We start from the raw sequence: 13,118 nt of genomic DNA, 5'->3' as shown, positions 1-13,118 counted from the left end.
TTGGTAATTTGAGTTTAAAAATAGTTATATGTTCTCCCAGATTTTAACATAATGTGAAACATGTTAGCATAATATTATTTTCTCAGGGAAAGATTAATTCTAACTTCTTAGATTTCCTATACTGATGTTTTACCTCCATTAAATGTTTAAAGTTATAAAAATATAAAAATTATGGTTCAACTATCTTTTGAAAGATTTACTTCTGTGAACTTCAGACAACACTGCAAATCATACAGTTCTAGTATCTCTGTTCATACTGCCTGTAAATTTTTTTTTAAGTAGGCCTCATGCCCAGCAGAGTCCAAACAAAGTAAACAAAACATGGGGCTTGAACTCATGATGCTGAGATCAAGACCTGACCTGAGATCAAGAGTTGGATGCTTAACCAACTAAGCTACCCAGGACCCCCCCTCCCCCCCAAAATTTAAATATCATAGTTCTTTGAATAATTAAGATCAACAGATTGTGTTAAAGATCAACCTCAAACAAGATTTCCAAAATTCCTAACTCACTGAAAACTTTGACTAGTGTTAAATTAAGTTCATTAAGTTAAAATAGCCTTAGACTACCTCGACAATTCATAAGTAGATGTAAATTCATAAAATACAGAATACAAAAACAAGTAAACATAGTTTTATCATACATATGTATGATATTATATACATTTTCATCATCCATTAGCTACTAGTTTAAAAAAACTTTATTAATCTATTTTGAGAGACAGAGTAAGAGAGAGCACAAGCAGGGGAGGAACAGAAAGAGAGAGAGAGAGAGAGAGGGAATCCCAAGCAGGCTCTGCACTGTCAATGCAGAGCCCGATGTGGGGCTCAAACTCATGAACCCTGAGATCATGACCTGAGCTGAAATCAAGAGTCAGTTGCTCAATTGACTGAGTCACCCAGGTACCTCTATTTTAAAAGAGATATGTAAATACCTTTAGGTCATGTCTAATACACATGGTCATGTTTGCACTTATACTTTATAAATATAAAACAGATGTAGATAGGTATTCATAGAAAATAAGCAACTTTCATTAGATTCCTTTCAGGGCTAAAGGGCTTGTCTATGATAGGTAATTCTCAGTTACCTATCTCCTAGTTCTTCTGTGACTGAGAATACAGAAGTTAGTTACTTTGGTTAAAAATGTAGCTAAAATGGGTGATATACTCATTACAAAGAGATATGAATATAAAAGGATGAATATGTTTTATCCATTTGTTTATCAAGGGAACTATTAAAATTATATTAAGATGATGAATGTAATATATATAAATATCTTACATATTAATAAGGCAAGTGTATTTTTTGTATTTTTTTAATTTTTTGAATATGAAATTTATTGTCAAATTGGTTTCTATCCAACACCCAGTGCTCATCCCAACAGGTACCCTCTTCAATGCCCATCACCCACCCTCCCTTCCCTCCCTCCCACCATCCATCAACCCTCAGTTTATTCTGTTTTTAAGAGTCTGCTATGGTTTGGCTCTCTTTTTTTTTTCCCTTCCCCTCCCCCATGGTCTTCTGTTAAGTTTCTCAGGAAGGCAATTGTATTTTAAAGCTAAAGATAAAAGTTCTAAATTTGTCATTTAACCATATGTATTTAAGTATGTTTCAAAAATGTACATATAAAGGTAATAAATTAGTAAACAAAAAAATTTTTTTAAGTGGTGATAATTCAAATACTTGGTCTCTGACTATTTTCTATGCTTTTTTTCTCCATCTTTAATATAATCGATATACATATCGATATAATCGATATACATTATTGTATAAGTTTAAGGTATATAACATGTTGATTTTGTAAATATATACAGCACCACCATAGTGTTAGCTAACGCCTCCATCGTGCCAAATAATAAAAATTTCTTTTTTATGGTGAGGACATTTAAGATCTACTCTCTTAGCAACTTTCAAGTATGTAATAGAGTATTACTAACTATAATCACCATGTTATAGATTAGATCCCCAGAACTTATTCACCTATAACTGGAAGTTTGTACTCTTTAACCAACATCTCCCCATTTCTCCCAGCCCCCAGGCCCTGAAAGTCTCTACTTCTGTGGGTTCACCTTTTTTTAGATCACACATATAAGTGATATGCAGTATTTATCTATGACTTTACTCAGAATAATACTTCCAAGTTCCATCTATGTTGTTACAAATGGTAGGATTTACTTCTTTTCCATGGCTAAAGAATATGCATATACAGTATATATATATATGCACACACACACACACACACACACACACACACACACACATATATGTATATAATATAGGGGCAGAGGGAGACAGACAGAGAATCTTGAGCAGGCTCCATACTCAGCACAAGTCCGACACAGAGCTCCATCCCACAACCCTGTGATCATGACCTGAGCCTAAATCGAGAGTCAAGATAAGGTGCTCAACCAACTGAGCCACCCAGGTGCCCTCTGATCTATTACATTTTTAAAGTGCACATACAAAATTATATATGTAATAAAATCCAACTCTGTAAGAAAAACATTATGAATGTGTGTTCTATGCAGAGAAAAATCTAAAAGCTATATACCAAAATATTAACATTAACCATTGCTTATTTTCTTCCTCATACGTACTTACCTTCATTTTTGAGATTTTTAAATAATTAATGAGTACTTATAATCTGATGAATCATTCTTATTCTGAATAGAAGTCAGTTTAGACCTTGTGAAAACAATTGGCCATGGTGCCAGTTCCACTGTCTTCTCTGTTCTTAAGTACTTTGCCTATGCCTAAACTTGCCTTTGCTAACCCTAGATCTGGATAAGGTTTTCTTGCACCATGATTGTGGCATACCACTCAGTCACTTATAACCTTGATCTCAGAGTTTTAACTTTGAATCCATGAGACTTTCCTGGTCAGAGTTCATGACTCTTCATCCCTATAATTAAATACACACAGGGAGCGCCTGGGTGGCTCAGTCGGTTAAGCGTCCGACTTCGGCTCAGGTCACGATCTCGAGGTCTGTGAGTTCGAGCCCCGCGTCAGGCTCTGGGCTGATGGCTCAGAGCCTGGAGCCTGTTTCCGATTCTGTGCCTCCCTCTCTCTCTGCCCCTCCCCCGTTCATGCTCTGTCTCTCTCTGTCTCAAAAATAAATAAACGTTAAAAAAAAAAATTTTTTTTAAATAAAAAAAATTAAAAAAAAAATATACACAGCTCTCAGGGAAGTATAAACTGGTTCTCAAGTTGAAGACTTGATCTTTCAGCTACATCCAATTCACTCACTGATAATTCTGTTGACAGGTAATCCCATTAGCAAGTTTTGACTTTCTGTAACAACCCAGCTCAGCTGTGGACTCTATAGGCCCTGTATTCCAAACTAAAGGCAATATTCCACAGGCAACCAGCCGAGCTGTTTGTATCACTTTGGATCCTAACTCCTTAGACTAGATAGGAGATAAACAGTAAATGCTGAGATTTTGACTACCTAAAATCTATTTTAATGAATAAATTTTTGAAAAATATAGAATACTTAGAAAAAAACAATAACTAGACATAAGGGAACCATATGCTGAAATAACATTACCGATTCAAAACATTCATATAGGAAAGAATTATTACAAACCATCTGGAGGTAGGATAGTTGGGAGGGTGGTTAATGCTTATTCCAGCCTTTTGTTTCTTTCTTCTTGATTTCTACTGAGTTCTAGAAAAGTATCTTTTGTCTGTTCCTAAATTTATTGGCATAAAACTTACAGCATTTTCTTGTGATATTTTAAAATCTCCACTAAAGGAGTGCCTGGGTGGCTTAGTCAGTTAAGCATCCAACTTCAGCTCAGGTCACGATCTCATGGTTCGAGCCCCAGGTCAGACTCTGTGCTGACATCCTGGAGCCTGGCGCCTGCTTTGGATTCTGTGTCTCCCTGTCTCTTTCTGCCCTCACCTGCTCGTGCTCTCTTTCTCAAAAATAAATAAAACATTAAAAAAAATTTTTTTTTAAATCTCCACTAAAAAATTAACCAAAAACAAAAAAAAACCCTCCCTAAATCTGGAGATGCCTGGTTGGTTCAGTCAGTAGCATGTGTGACTCTAGATCCTGGAGTCACGAGTTCAAGCCCCATGTTGGGTGTAGAGATTAGATAAATAAATAAATATTTTTAAAAATCTCCCTTAATCTATGGTTAACTCTTATACTTTCTAAAACTGCTTAAACATTTCTTATCTTTACTGGTCTTGCTAGAGGCATGTCTTTTATGATTACTTTTATGATTACTTTTTTTCAAGAATCAGCTTTTGATTTTGTTGATTTCACTGCTTATTTTCTACTGTATTAATGTCTGCTTTTGCACACAAATGTTTACTGCATTTTTATTTGTAATACTCCCAGATTGGAAACAACCTAAATGTCTATCAACAATTTGTGCTATATCCAATGGAATAGCAGTCGGCAAAAAAGGAACAAACTAGTGATACACTAAGTATGAATGAATCTCACAATTGTGGTAAGTGAAAGAAGCCAGCTGGAAAAGAGTACTTACTATGATTCCATTTATATGAAATTCTAGAATACAATATAAACTGATGTACAGTGACAGAAAAGGTTTCTAAAGACCTTTCCCTGGGAAGGTAACATTTACTAAGCAGTATGCACCTAATTTGATCTTATAAGAATTCTCTTCATCCTTCTATCAGTTCCTAGGATCCAGGAAATCCTACCCTTGCTCCTAGCATGTTTCTCTGTTTTCTGGTTTGAGGAATACACACTAGAAAGGCTGGTTTTTCCTTTGGTGAATCTTAGCTCCTTTACATATTGTGGTCCAAACCAGAATCTTAGTTTACACTCTGACCTTATTTGGGGAAAACTGATGATTTTAAATTTCTGAACCTGCAGGTTAAAAAATAAAGTGAACATACATAGGGCACCTAGCTGGCTCAGTTGGTTGAACGTCCCAGCTGGCTCAGGTCATGATCTCATGGTTTGTGAGTTCACCAAGCCACACATCAGGCTTGTTGCTGTCAGAATGGAGCCTGTCTTGAATCCTGTCTCCCTCTCTCTCTGCCCCTCCTCTGCTCATACTCTCTCTCTCAAAAATAAGCATTTAAATAAAAATAAAAAATTAAAAATGAATATACAGATTAATCCTTCACACATAAAAGAAAGGGGTCTTTAACCGAAAAATTCACCGTTGAGTCTTAGTTCCTGGGATCTAAGCCAAATAGCTACACCTAGTGTTTAAAGCGGGATCAACAATTTTTAAGTATAATCTTTGCTCTAAAAACGGAAGTGTCAGTGAAAGAGATCCTGGTTTTCCATTGTCAAGGTTGACAAAGCCTTAAGTGATCCCCAGAGGTTTGGAAGAGGTATCATCATAATTTTTTTTCATAAATTCCTTTTCTATGAAATCATTTTTCATAATAATGTAGTATGTATGGCTTTATTACTATTGCTAGGGAAAACAAAAGTATTATTTGAAAAAGCAAAGAGAAAAAAAATCAGGTTGGCTTAAAGTCACCTTATCTTAAACTTTGGTTAGAACTTTTTTTAATCTTTTTTTAAAAAGATTATTTATTTATTTATTTAGAGAGAGCATGAATACACGTGAGCATGAGAGGGGCAGAGAGAGAGGGAAAGAAAGAATCCCAAGCAGGCTGCATGCTGTCAGCACAGAGACCCACACAGGGCTTTAATTCATGCCCAATGAGATCATGACCTGAGCTGAAACCAACTGTCAGACGCTTAACCAACCAAGCCATGCAAGCGCCACTAGAAATGAAGTGTCTTAATGTTTACAACTTATGGTTCTGACAAAAACTAAATGACACCAGACACGCACACATGAATAAAACAAGTGCGACAATTTTTATTTTTTCCCCTATGTTCATCTGTTTTGTCTTTTAAATCCCACGAGTGGACAATAACAATTTTTAAATCTAGGTAATAAAATCATATGGCTGATTTGAACTTTTTGCTCATCTTCATTGTGCTTAAATGTTCAGAATAAGAAATTGAAAAAATTAGGGGCACCTGGATGGCTCAGTCCGTTAAGCGTCTGACTTTGGCTCAGGTAATGATCTTGCAGTTCATGGCTTCAAGCCCCACGTCCGGCTCTGTGCTGACAGCTCCCAGCCTGGAGCCTGCTTTGGATTCTGTGTCTCCCTCTCTCTCTGCCCCTCCCTGCTCATGCTTTGAGTCTCTCAAAAATAAATAAACATTAAAAAAAATTTTTTTTAAGAAAAAACTAGAGATGCATAGTCAAATCTTTTTTTTTCTACTAACTCCTACCCAACTTTAGCAGTCCACTTTGTGTTTTACCCACCTATTTGAATGTTTCCTTGATGATTCCAGGACCAATTGAATTCTTCCTTTTCCGAATTTCCCTGGTACTTTAATTTACACTTAACATTCTGCCTTATGCCCAGTCTCAGTAAATACATTATAAATCCCCAGATGAAAAGGTAGAAGGTTCTTGTAGGGGACTACCATAACAGAATATAGGAATTGAAAAGCTAAATTAGAATGAGATAATGGCTTGACTTATCAGGCAAAAAAGATTGTTAAGCAAGTTTACAGGATTTAGTGGTGAGTGATGAGACCCTAAACTAGGATGATAGCAATAAAAATGAAAAATCCTGGGGATTATGGGAAACATTTACACTCCTTCCTTGCGGTGGCGTTCTTACTAGCTTTTTCACAAAAAGCTAGCCAAACCTTGGACAGCTTTACAAATCCCCCAACACTGTAACATCACACCTTACCCACTGCGAACTCAGGGTCTAACAGGAAGAGAGGGTGGCTTTAAATAGAATTCCTCGGGCAGACATTCACGCCCAACATTCATTCATTCGCTGAGCCAGGAGCTTTAAATAAACTCAATTTATTTCCAAGGACACCGTCCACAACCACACACGTGGGTAGCAATAAATAGCCTCGGGAATATTCGGGAAGGTCGAATTTACCTAAGGGATTTCCCGTTTGTTTTCTGAAACACAGCACATACTATGGCTTCGGCCGAGCTTTCGAGAATAAAATGTACTTGTAATACTTAGGCAGAAAAAATTGGATTGGTAAATTTCTGGGACGAGGCCAGGGAGAGCATCTTACCACCAGAACTGGCTGGGGACTGCGCACCCTAGCCCCTCCCTTTCACCCAGATTCCCGACAGGCCCCGCGCCGCACTCGCTCCTCTTCTTTAGGCGCGGGTCCACCCTCCAGCTCCCGCCGCCGAGCCTGGCTCGGAGAGCTTTCAAGGGTTCCGCGTCCTCGAAAGGTCGCGCTGTCGAAACTCTGTGGGCCCGAGGGAAGTGAAGCCTCTTCCGGGACCACCCCTTGGGACACGTCGGCCAAAGGAGGTCGTTAGACACTCTTTCCCAAACCGCCCAAGATCCTACTGGTCCGCGCTGGCTCGGAGCGAGCACGCAGCCCCCCACCCCCATCCTCCTTTTCCTTTACGGTACCCTTTTTAGGCTGCCCGCTCCCCACCCACGTCCACACCAGCGGGCGGGACCAGGGTGTGGGCGGGGCCAGACGGGTGTCGCTCCTCTGGGTTGGAGGACCCCTTTAGAGTCCCGGAGCTGCGCAGAGAATTGGAGACCAAGCAGCAGGATCAAGAGTCAACCATGGCAGCGATGTTTAGGCGATGCTGCGGGGTGAGAGACAGCAAGGCTCGGTGGGGTTGGGGAATGGTGGTTGTGGCGTTTGGGGGGGGGGTGCTGGGGGGGCGGAAGCTTGGGGCGAAAAGAGGCGCTTCCCCAGGAGGGTAGGAAGCTGTGGTGAGGAAGGAGCTTATCTCGGACGCCTTGGCCTTCCTGACCTCACCGTTGGCTGCGGGCCTGAAGTCCGGATCCTCGCCTTGCTTTCACGCTTACCCTCTTCTCTTATGATCCAGTCCGGGCTTTCAATTTTGCCCTATCATCTTCGCAACTTGTCGGTTCCTTCGTAGGCAGTCATTTTTCGGAATGTCCTTCATTTTCCCTCAGGCCTAGGAACTCTCCATTTACTTCCCCCAGGAATCTCACCCTTTCCCGAAGGTAAACTGTGTCTAAATTGGGCAGGCATCTCAGAACGAGCAAAGGCCATGTTTTTGCAGTATATTTTGAGAAAACTCTCTACTGGCTTTATGCCTCCAGCCCAAGAAGAAATCATAAAGTAAATGTCATCATGCAATTGATACATGCTAGAAAGCGCAGATTTCAGATACTCGTATCTTGAGTGCTTGCACAGTTACGGAGGAAAAGGAAAGTAGAGCAGCTGCTTCTTGGGGTACTTAATGTATTTAATAATTGAGTTAAGAAAGTTATGTTCTTGGCCCCCAAAAAAGTAGCTTTAGAATTTATAATAATTCTAATGGATTGCTGCCCAATATTTGTTGTTGCTATACACGTTAATGGGCTCTGAAGGCAGAAATCTGGGCATTTTAAAAATTATTTTTAACTCACACCAGAAAAAAAAGATCCGATTTCTCAATCTCCAATAAGGTATATAGAAAAACCTGATCCAGAAAACTTACACAGCTGTATCTCATCTTTGACACTCCCATAAAATTTAAGATTCTTACGTTCCTAAGAAATGGGCGAAAGCGTTTAATTATAATTGTGCTGGGAGGGCACCTGGGTGGCCCACTTGGCTGAATTTAGGACTCAATTTTGGCCGAGGTTATGATCCCAGGGTTGTAGGATCCAGCCTGGCATCGGGCTCCATCCTGTTTGGGATATTCTCTCTTTCTTCCCCGTCCCCCCACACCCCACCTCTGCGTCTCTCCCCTGCTTGCTCACGAATGCTGTCTTGCGCTCTCTCTCTCTCTCTCTCAAAAATACATAAACAGTTTTAAAAATACATAGTTGTGCTATTATTGCAGAATTGATGCTTGACTGAGGTTGCCATCTCTTGGAGATTTGGAATTCCATTGTTCTGGGCAGAGATCCCAAAGTAATAAAATCAGTATTTATATGGCATTATGCTTCCAAGACATTTTCTTATTTTAATCATCTCAACAAATTATCCAGTAAGAAAAGCCTCATTTTCAAAGTTTGAAAAGAAGCTACAGGGAAGTTTGTAATTGGTCCAGGGTCTCAAAAATACTTGGGGAGTCTAGACACAAACCATTCTAAATCCAAATAATCTACAATTTCTATATTCTGTCTACTAAGTCACCTCTCTAAATGGATAACATTATTATATCATTAGATTGATGGGGATTGTCCCCAGGGTGTAGCTACTTTTATATTTTATATAACATTTTCCTGAAAAATAATATGTAAACTTTTTATAAATTATTTTAAGTCCATTAATAATTTTCTTTTTTATTTCATTTTCATTTTTAATTTTTCAATTTTATTTTAGAGAGCGAGAGTGAGTGGGGGGAGAGGGGCAGAGACAGAGAGAATCCCAAGCAGGCTCCACACCAAGGGTAGAGCCCAATGCAGGGCTTGATCCCACAACCCTGGGATCATGACCTGAACCGAAATCAAGAGGTAGACACTCAACCCACTGGGCCATCCAGGTGCCCCTCCACTAATAATTTTTGTATTTAAAGTCTCGGCAGACTTAATTACTTTGTGAGGTCTAATTTTTGTTCAGTAGTATGTAAACACACACTTAGAAGAGCCAAGTTTTTTGGTCTCATTTTTGTGGGATGTTTTTCTTTTTAGAATGTAATAACCGAATAGGAGACTTAAACTGAAAGAACAGATAGCAAGGTGGTTGATGGTATGGATTCTCTATAGTAAATGCTACAGTTAGAATCCTGGTTCTACTATGTAATAGCACAGTGACCTTGTCCAATTTCACTTGACCTTTCTGAGTCTCACTTTCTTCATAGGCAAAATAGGAATAAAAATAGTGCCTTAATCCTAGGCTTGACTTGGAGATTCAGTGAATTAATTGTGGAATGTGACTGTAAACAACTACAGGTTTCATCTGTGATGTTTGAACAGTAAGCATTAGAGAAACCATGTTTTACTGCCAAAATAAATTTAATGAAAATTGCAAAGAAAATATGTATTTTTATACTCTGGTTATTCTTTTCGAAATTGTATAAAGTGTTATTATTTTGAAAGGGTATTCACGATATTTGACTATCCATAATGTCACATTAAATGTAGATGATTCTCTTTGTAAGCTGTGGTCATCTACAAAATAGACAGTTTTTACAGATTTCGAAAAATGTAAGTTCAGTTCTTTTTTTTTTTTAAGTTTATTTATTTATTTTGAGAGAGAGAGTCCAAGCAGGGGAGGGACAGAGAGAGAGAGAGGGAGAGCGAGAATCCCAAGCAGGCTCTGAGGCTGACACTGGAGCTGGACTCCGAGCTCAGACTGAGGAACTATGAGATCATGACCTGAGCTGAAACCAAGAGTTGGATACCTAGCCAACTGAGCCACTGAGGCTTTCCACCATTTTTTTTTTTAATTTTGTTTTTAAATGTTTATTCATTTTTGAGAGACAGAGTGCAAGTGGGGGTGGGGCAGAGAGAGAGACAGAGACAGAGAGACAGAAAGACAGAGACACAGAATCCAAAACAGGATCCAGGCTCTGTGCTGCACAGAGCCCTACACGGGGCTTGAACTCATGAACCAGGAGATCATGACCTGAGCCGAAGTAGGATGCTTAACTGACTGAGACACCCAGGCATACCAGCACCCCTTAGTTCTTAATCTTTTAGTATATTGTTCAGTTTCTCTTTTCTTTGGAATATTAGAATTGCCTATGGATATTGCCATCAAATACTTTGAAGCGTAAACTGTGTGATTTTGTTGTCCTCAAACATATACTTGGGAGTTCTAGTATGCTTTCCATTAACTTAAATAAATGCAAATGATTACTTTTATGTATATTCAACTATCATGAGTATAATAATGGATTGCAAAGGAATAATACATGTATATCTGATTATACTTTTTTTTATGAAATATGAGTATATTCCAGATATTAAGAAAAGTAGCCTATTAATAGTTTAGAACGGGGTTGGCAAATTTTTTTGTAAAGAGACAATAAATATTTTTGGCTTTGTGGACCATGTGGTTTCTGGCAACTATACAACTATGCTGGAAAAGCAGCAATAGACATGGTGTTCCAATAAAATCTTATTTACAAAACTGGTGACTGCTATAGTGTGTCTTAGAATATTCTAAGAATGTTTACAGACAGCAGCAGAAAATAAATAGAACTAGTTTTAGGCTAATTTGTTTTGTTAAATAGTAGAAAATGGAATCCTCCAAGGGACAATTCCCAAAGGCATACCTGCAAGGCTCACCTGGGACAGGGTATCAAAGCTGATAGACTACACCATCCTATTGTTGCTCTCTCCCCAGCTTCTCAATCACAGATGTCCTAGAGCTTGTATGTGAGATTTCCAGAAAAGCGGTCCTAAGTCTGATACTACCCCTGACTATTATTTGTCTTAGAGACACTCCACTTTAATACTATTGATTAGTTTTATTTTCATCACTTAAAAAAAAAAAATCTCTGCAATACATGTTCAGACATCTGGTATGTGGCTTATTTAATATACAAATCAAATTATAGTTGAAGGCATTTAAGTAATGACTTATTGAATATAAATCACACAAGTTGCTGTACTCACTTGTAATTGTCAGTATTTTCTTATTTGATGTTTAATTCATCCAATTTATTTTAATAAAATTGTCCTTTACAGGTCCTAAAAAGTCTTTCTCATTCTGACTGGAGATCACAGCATACAAAAGCTGCCCTACGACGTGAACCAGGATTGGGATTTAATTTTGGTATGTTTTGTTCTGTCTTTTGATTTTAAACATAGTTGTATATATGCAGCTCTGTATATGTATTTGTCTGGAATTTATGTATTTGTAAACATTTAGTAATGTCTAGTAATGAATAGAGCCAGTGACCATCCACAGATTGTTCAGTCAGTCACACCCATTCTTCTGATCTCCTTTTCTTTTTCAACCTAATATCCTACACATAGATCTGCCTTAGCAGGAGACATATATATCTGTGCCCTTTTACCTAAGTTTGTAGCCCTAAATAAACAACAAATTTACTGATACAGATAGTCTTCAAGTTAGAAATTTGAATGCAAAAGATATATTTTAAACATTTAGATATACAGTGCTAGCTTCCTGCTAATAAGCCAAAGCCTGTTTTGGCCCTGCTGTATCTGCACTGCAGTTTTGATGCCAATTGATAGGTTTAAAGTCTGGGATCAGGGAGTCATATTGTGTTGGAAGGGAAAGGGGTAAGATTTCTCTTCCCCTTTCCTCTCTAAAATGAAGACCCTAGACAAAAAAAAATGGATGCTATTTTTAGCATCCATTGTCTCCTAAAGTGCTTCTTGCTTCAAAATTATTACCTTTCTTTTAGTTGAAGCCATTATCTTTGGTTTCTTGATCTCAGAAAATAGGTAAAAGGCAGCTCAGATAACTAACTCCTAACCAGGTACAAATGACAAACTCAAAGCTCTCTAGGGTTATCATTTTTGTTTTTTATTTTTTAAGATTGTTAGCTTCTTTATAATGTATTTTAGAGTTAAAAATTTCAAGCCATGTGAGGATAGGAGCTTGGGCCACTGGGTTTTCTTTCTTACTGTGTTATTAACATAGGTTAAGTGTAAGTGCTATTTAGTTTCAGTTTGTCACATACAGATTCATAGTCAGTAGCAAGACACCAGCAGGAGAAATCTGGTGGTATGCTGGGTAACTGGATGAGATAGATATAGTATTTAGGAGGGAGGCTGAGAAACTTAAGAAAAGGAATAGAGATAACGTCTATGAGCAGTTGTATCCCGTTCTTTATAAAATGGAGATAATGTCTATAACACAGGATTTATTTTAAGATTAATATATATGTAAAATCCCTAGTACAGCATGACTGTATTTAAGTAGGTTCTCCATAAATAATACAAACTAGGTCTCTGCCTTCCCTCTCTTTTTATTCACCTACAACCTTAGTATCTGCTGGCCCCAATGTTAAAAGTAAATTGTGGGGCACCTGGGTGGCTCAGTCAGTTAAGTGACCAAATCTTGATTTTGGCTCAGGTCAATGATCTCAAGGTGGAGGGATCAAGCCCTGACAGCACAGAGCCCACTCCAGATTCTCTCTCTCCCTCTCTCTGTCCCACCCCCATCAAAGTAAATAAATAAACTTAAAAAAAAAAATTGTGATGTAGAGAACAGTGACTGA

At 38.2% G+C, this 13,118-nt stretch overlaps 1 protein-coding gene across 1 annotated transcript in view; it reads left to right on the top strand.

Annotated features, from left to right (window-relative positions):
- The first annotated feature begins 7,222 nt into the window (after positions 1-7,222).
- The window catches only part of ACADM (acyl-CoA dehydrogenase medium chain), a 32,970-nt gene continuing 27,074 nt past the window's right edge, over positions 7,223-13,118 (top strand). The window contains exons 1-2 of the mRNA XM_049616986.1: positions 7,223-7,608; positions 11,614-11,701. Coding sequence (XP_049472943.1) covers positions 7,579-7,608; positions 11,614-11,701 — 118 coding nt within the window. The 5' untranslated portion in view covers positions 7,223-7,578. The remainder of the gene's footprint in view (positions 7,609-11,613; positions 11,702-13,118) is intronic.

Source organism: Panthera uncia (assembly GCF_023721935.1).
Source record: "Panthera uncia isolate 11264 chromosome C1 unlocalized genomic scaffold, Puncia_PCG_1.0 HiC_scaffold_4, whole genome shotgun sequence".
NCBI lineage: Eukaryota > Metazoa > Chordata > Mammalia > Carnivora > Felidae > Panthera > Panthera uncia.
Note: the sequence above shows the minus strand (reverse complement) of the source record. Positions and strands in the feature narration are given on the sequence as shown.